Source organism: Oncorhynchus mykiss, chromosome 19 (assembly GCF_057628025.1).
Source record: "Oncorhynchus mykiss isolate SJ-2025 chromosome 19, ASM5762802v1, whole genome shotgun sequence".
Lineage (NCBI taxonomy): Eukaryota > Metazoa > Chordata > Actinopteri > Salmoniformes > Salmonidae > Oncorhynchus > Oncorhynchus mykiss.
Window position 1 is genome coordinate 36,261,571 of NC_143040.1, and position 6,957 is coordinate 36,268,527.

At 41.9% G+C, this 6,957-nt stretch overlaps 1 protein-coding gene across 1 annotated transcript; it reads right to left on the reverse strand.

The window, feature by feature from the left end:
* Positions 1-215: 215 nt before the first annotated feature.
* LOC110497591 (syntaxin-11) lies at positions 216-5,071 on the reverse strand. The gene is made up of 2 exons (XM_021573782.3): positions 4,907-5,071; positions 216-2,700 (listed from the first exon to the last, which is right to left on the reverse strand). The coding sequence occupies exon 2, from the start codon at positions 2,698-2,700 to the stop codon at positions 1,795-1,797; it is 906 nt and encodes a 301-aa protein (XP_021429457.3). The 5' UTR covers positions 4,907-5,071; the 3' UTR covers positions 216-1,794.
* Positions 5,072-6,957: the final 1,886 nt, after the last annotated feature.

Genomic DNA, 6,957 nt, shown 5'->3' on the forward strand with positions numbered 1-6,957 from the left:
TAGCACTAACTGTAAGTTTATTTATTGCTTTATCCGGGTAGCCGGAAAGTAGAGCATTGCAGTAGTCTAACCTAGAAGTAACAAAAGCATGGATTCATTTTTCGGCATCGATTTGGAAAGAACGTTTCTGATTTTTGCAATGTTACGTAGATGAAAAAAAGCTATTCTTGAAACAGTTTTGATATGTTCGTCAAAAGAGAGATTAGGGTCCAGTGTAACGCCGAGGTCCTTCACAGTTTTATTTGAGACGACTGTACAACCATCAAGATTAATTGTCAGATTCAACAGAAGTTCTCTTTGTTTCTTGGGACCTAGAACTAGCATCTCTGTTTTGTCCGAGTTTAAAAGTAGAACATTTTCAGCCATCCACTTCCCGTCTGAAACACAGGCTTCCAGGGAGGGCAATTTTGGGGCTTCACCATGTTTCATCGAAATGTACAGCTGTGTGTCGTCCGCATAGCAGTGAAAGTTAACATTATGTTTCCGAATGACATCACCAAGAGGTAAAATATATAGTGAAAACAATAGTGGTCCTAAAATGGAGCATTGAGGAACACCGAAATGTACAGTTCATTTGTCAGAGGACAAACCATCCACAGAGACAAACTGATATCTTTAAAAGCTGTACTGATGCCGGTACAAAACTGTTAGTGCTTCTCTTGGTTTTAAGAGTTAAAGACCTGAGTCTGCACCCTGATGGCAGTATTGCATACTGGTTGTTCAGCGGATGTGCTAGATCCCAAATGATTTATTACCCCTCTTGTATGTGTGGTATTAGTAAATGTCTCAGGGGTACCTTTTGGCTTCTCCCTTTAATCTTACCACTGGTATTCCACAAGGTATTCTGACTTGCCCATGTGATGGAGCCAAACCAGGAAACTAAACTAAATGTTATGACAGACGCAATAAAACATCTGTAAAATGACTGTAAAACAAATGGATTATTAACAATGATTGACATTTTGATAACACTTGCCCACAGTTGGCTCAAAAGTTTAGCTTATTGTAAACTATTGTGCAAAGATACTTATTCTCATCCACCTGTTCAATGCTCTGGCCACCGATGTTGATTGCCTTTGGAGCTGATGTTTCCTTCCTAAAATCTATGGCAAGGTCTTTGATCTTGGTGGCATTCAGCTCACAGAACACACCTGACAAGTCCTTGTGACAGGACTTCAGAACATGGTTACTAATGTTACCTGGGCCAGTGGCTTTGTTTTTTTTGTTTTTTTTAATTATTTTACCAGGTAAGTTGACTGAGAACACATTCTCATTAACAGCAACGACCTAGGGAATAGTTACAGGGGAGAGGAGGGGGATGAATGAGCCAATTGTAATCTGGGGATGATTAGGTGACCTTTACTGCTATTACTATTATTAGGTGACTGTTTACTGCTATTCATTTTAAAACCCTATCAACATCTGCTTCCTCTATTACCAAATCAGCTTCCCATTGTGCTAATGATAAGAGTTCACACAGCAGCTCATCCTTCTCAGTACTAAAGTCCAGATTATCAAACCTAGAATAGAAAGAGTTCAGACTCTCTGCGAACTCAATGCAATGTTCTTTTGATTGAAAGTGTCGTTTGGTTGGTAGTCCAGAGAGTTTTTAGGCCCTTCTATGCATCCCTCATACAGTATTTCCCTCCTGGCAATGGTTATCCATCGTTACCTGGCCTTATTGCAGGCCAACCTCCCAGTCCCACTGCTTTCTTTTAAAAAAATCACATTATTTACATTAATATCAAGATAATGAATGTATCACATACACAATGTATCAGATGAGATATACAATCATTTGCAACATGGAAAGCAGCAACAGCACAGTTTCTTGATGGGATTGTTCTTGTCATATCTTTTGGCTTTGTTCAGTTGAACCCTGGCACCCGCGATAGGTGCCTCCGTCTTTTGTACGTTGGTCTCAATGTTGTTGAGCACCGCTCCCTGTTCCTCTGTCAGCACAGCCACATCCAGAAACAGCTCTTGAACCCCCTGGATCCTCTTCTCCAGGTCAAGCAGCTCTTTGTGTCTACTAGCGATCTGTGTCAGTGCCGACTGGGCCGTCCCATCAGCCAGGGCGTTGAAGATATTCAACTGCTGCCCGCTCTCCATCATCTCCTCAACCTCCTCAGACGTGACGTCTCTGCCCACAATCGCCATCTGTCTCTGGATCAGTTTCTTACAGTTCTCCCTGTGTCCCAGCTCTGTCTCGTTGTAGTCGAACATCACTTCCCTGAAGGTGGTGCTCAGGTTGGTGTACTGCGTCCGGGCGATGCGTACCACGTGGTCAGTGCTACCTCGCTGAACCTCCAGCTTCCTGGTCTCCCTGTTCATCCTGTGTAAGCTCTGCAACACAGCCCCTCCTCTGGCCTTGATGTCTGTTGCAATGTTGTTGGCGTCCCTGATCACATCACTGGTGTCGTCCATAAATGTGTTGTTCAAGGCGTGGTAGTTCTGGTCCCGGAGCTGGGCATGGTCTTCCTGGATCTGTTGGATCTCCTGCCGAACATTTTGGGCCTCCTGGAGAATGCTGTTCAGCTCAGGGTCGTTGACAGGCACCACTGTTGCACGGTTCCTGCCCGAATGGGCAGACAGGTCATCTAGGTCCAGGTCCACATTGGTGAAGGCCTCATTGGTGTGACCTCCTCCTCCTCCAGGCACGTCCAACGCATCCTGAAGTTGGCCAAATCTGTCTTTCATCTGGAGAGAGAGAGAGAGAGAGAGTCAGTGCTAACCAGTGACCCAGCCACCATACCATACCACCAGGCTACCCATCTCCTACCTGTGTTGTCCCTCCTGCCTTGCTGGATTCCAATGGCCCATTAGGAAATCTATTTATTTGTCACACATTATTAAGATTGAAGCACTTCTCAGTAGTTGGTATTTCGACTTACTGTATAAGGGGCTTTCAGGTGTGGCTCCATTGCGCACACTGAATACATTTAAAACTTCTTTGGGATCAGTGTCCCTTCCACGGGACGGTTGAGCTAACGTAGGCTAATGCGATTAGCATGAGGTTGTAATTTCACCTCCTGCATATGAGGACATATCTAAGGAACTCAGTCAGGGTCTCAACTTGCTTTTGAGAGTTAGAATAGTAGAATACACAAGGGGAAATTTCAAAACTTAATTTGTTGTGCATCAGCAGTCTTCCTAGTGTTATATGTCACTCACTGACAGTCACTAAATAATCCCATGTCAGTTAAAACATTTTATATTGGTAAATTAGTCTAGTTAGTCTATCCAGTTTCTAAACTTGTGGTAATCTTGCAGTAAAAATGTTTCTGAACCCCATAGCAAAATGTGTAGAATTGCAGGAAATGAGCTGTACAACAGCTGTAAAGCAAACTCATTTGTTTACTTTTTTTATATAAAATGTTTTTTTCTGCTAACAGATCCCTCTGTACGTATTACATTCTAGTTTTTAATCCCAGCTATTTTAGTAAATGAAGCCACAGCAACCAATGTGATAATGGCTGGGGTCAATCCCGTGACAATATGTCAATGCGAGAATACATCGTAAGCAGACCAAGTGGAGATTTTTGTATGGAGGCCCTTGAGAGTGTCGGATTTGGGCAACAAAAAAATGTGATTGCTAATTTTCTAAATTAGGTTTATTTGATCGAATAGAAGTTTTGTGATATTTAGGTTGTTCCGAATGTACTTATATAAGTGTACACATGTGGCAACTTTAAGAAAAACGATTTTATATCTATCTCTTATGGCCTCAATGTTGAAACGTATCTGCCCTCGCATTGGCTAGAATGTTCCCACCTGATCTCGCCTCCTGCCGCCTGCCTTACCACCTTTGTGACAATGATTCCCGTTGTTAGGGCGGAGACAAGACCATCTCGTCCTTATATAGAGTATCTCTGGTCAAGGTAAGAATATCGGCGTATCTGTAGACAACCTCTGCCACACCTCCATCTCTACGATCTCCACCCCAAACGATTAGGTGGCTGTCACATGTGTTTTCTAATGCTTAAAGGTAGAGATGCACAAAGTAAACAGCATAGTGGGTCAAATTCCGCAACAACTAAGAGCGTTGATGCGCGAGGCTCAACTTCTCCGTCTTTTTAGTCCTGTGGGTCGCATGCTGTAACAGAATGAAGCAAACCTGTGCACGTGCACAGATACTGTGTGTGACTGTGTGAATATCTGTGGTGCTGCTGCTCATGGAAAAGTATTTTTGCTGAGTCTACCTTTAAGTTAAATGTCAGAATACGCAATACCTGTAGAGAGAAAAGTGAAAGAAAAAGGGAATTAAGTTCAATTCATGCGGGCATAACTCGGGTCTGAATTCCCCCCCATACTGCCTATTTTCCTACATGCTCTGCCTGTGGTCTTGAATCCCATGATTGGCCGGTATTTTATCCTCTTTTGCCCTCGCCCTTTCCTGTCCTTTACCTGCTTATTTACACACTGATATCTGAGATGTTCAACCAGTTCATCCCATTCATGTTTTAGTTCTTAAAATCAAAATGTCATGCAACGAAACTCACCCAACGAGTTTGTTCTTAATGCAAAGATCTGGTAATAAAGATCATTTTTAAAAGCATACTTGAGCGTGTCTTTTTTTACATGGAAAACTGTTTGTTTTTGATTGAATGAGAGTGACTTGGCAAATTAACCCAAATCATTTACCAAAATCTTTGACAAAAAAACGTTGCTCTTACCCAAAATGAGCATGAGAAGTACCTTAAACAAGACACAAGATGAGCTATTTGTCAAAGATTATTATCACATGCCTTTTCACACAGTAGTCTAATATGTAGAGAGTGGAAGGAATGAGATCACATGTAATCATTGAATAAAAGCAACGATTGCGCTCATTTAACTCGAGGACACAATAGTCATAATATTCCAAATCTACATATTTCAATCAGAATGAGATTGGTTTGGTTACCCTTCCAATATGATGAATGTTGGTCGTCCAAATATGTTACATTTCTTCTTCTCTTTTACTCTAAAGTGACCTCAGGAACACAGAAAACGCAGGTGGTGACTAAATATGTCCAATGATGAAAGTGGATGGAACAGGTGAGTTATTCTGAACTGTAAAGCCACTGTCGCTTATTGGCCAAGGTTAAGTTCTTACAACATTCCAGTCACGTCACAGTCTCATGTCACATGGGCCTATGGAATGTCTGGAAGCTATTGTTTTTAAAAACAACATGTCTATTACAGGACGTGTAGTGCCTTTTTGAAACCAGTCTGCCCGTATCACCCTGATTTCAACTGGATCTCAATAAACATATGACTTGTGTCCAAAACAGTGCTTTATAGACCTATTCCAGGTCTATAAGCCCAGAAGGCCTCAAGTTAATAGCACTTTACCTGACCTTGAAAACAAATACGTCTTCCTGTAATACCACGATTGTACATGGCAGTTTTAAAAAAATACTATTTTCATTAAAACACATACACATGCTTTGTTATGGGGTTGTGGCAGGTAGACTGCATAGGGATGATTACCCAAACAACTAAGGCAAATCATGTAGCCTACACTAGGCCAAATATGCACAAGATAACACCTACAAAGTTCACGTCACTGTACACTGACAATGCACACCAAAATAATGTGAGAAATAAGAAGGAAGTATTCTAGATATTTAATCTACCAAGTGGGTGTAGTCGTCAGAGGAAGTGAAACGCTAATGTGAGACAAGATCACCAGTGTTAGTCAGGGCTACATCCCATCCTCCTCTTTACTAAAACCACGGTCATACTGTATACATGCTGAACTGCTGGATTATGTCTCATACCTACAAATAAAATGTTACGTTACTCAATATGATAAATCGTGTTGAGGTTCAACCAATGATATATATATAGTGCCATGAAAAAGTATTTGCCCCCTTTCAAATTTTCCATACTTTTGCATATTTTTAATACTGAATGTTATCCGATCTTCAACCAAAACCTAATATTAGATAAAGGGAACCCGAGTGAATAAATAACACAATAATTACATACTTATTTCATTTATTTCATCAACAAAGTTATGCAACACCCAATGCCCCTGTGTGAAAAAGTAATTGCCCCCTTACACTCAATAACTGGTTGACCCACCTTTAGCTGCAAGGACTCCAACCAAACACTTCCTGTAGTTGTTGATCAGTTTCTCACATCGCTGTGGAGGAATTTTGGCCAACTCTTCCATGCAGAACTGCTGTAACTCAGCAACATTTGTGGGTTTTCAAGCATGAACTGCTCCGTTTCAAGTCCTGCCACATCTCAATTGGGATTAGGTCTGGACTTTGAATAGGCCAGTCCAAAACTTCAAAAGTGTTTTTGGCCATTTTTATGTAGACTTGTGTGTTTTGGATAATTGTGTTGCTGCATGACCGAGCTGCGCTTCAGCTTTAGCTCACAAATGGATGGCCTGACATTCTCCTGTAGAATTATCTGATACAGAGCAGAATTCATGGTTCCTTCAATTAAGGCAAGTCATCCAGGTCCTGAGACAGCAAAGTATCCCCAAAGACCGTTGGAATGACGTTCTTACTGTGGAATGTCGTCCAAAAAGTTACACTTTTGAATCATCTGTCCATAGAACATTCTTCCAAGAGTCTTGACGATCATCCAGGTGCTTTTTGGCAAACTTCAGTCAACTTTTTGGATGACATGGGTCCCATTATACCTGTGCCAAAGCTACAAAAGAGCAAAATTAGATCATCTGAAATAACTACGTAAAATAATAAAGTGAGAGAGTTGTGTGGAGCTTTCCTCTCTTTCCCTCCTCGAATAACTGCAGAACCGTCTTTGTTTCATCACCCTCTGGCTCTCCAGAGGGTGATGCAGGCTGCCCAACGCATTACCGGGGGCAAACTACCCGCCCTCCGGGACACCTACAGCACCCGATGTCACAGGAAGGCCAAAAACATCCTCAAGGACATCAACCACTCGAGCCACTGCTTGTTCACCCTGTTATCATCCAGAAGGCGAGGTCACCAC

What these genes read in the sequence shown, in the direction of transcription:
- LOC110497591 (XM_021573782.3), bottom strand. Translation starts at nt 2,700, where the DNA reads ATGAAAGACAGATTTGGCCAACTTCAGGATGCGTTGGACGTGCCTGGA.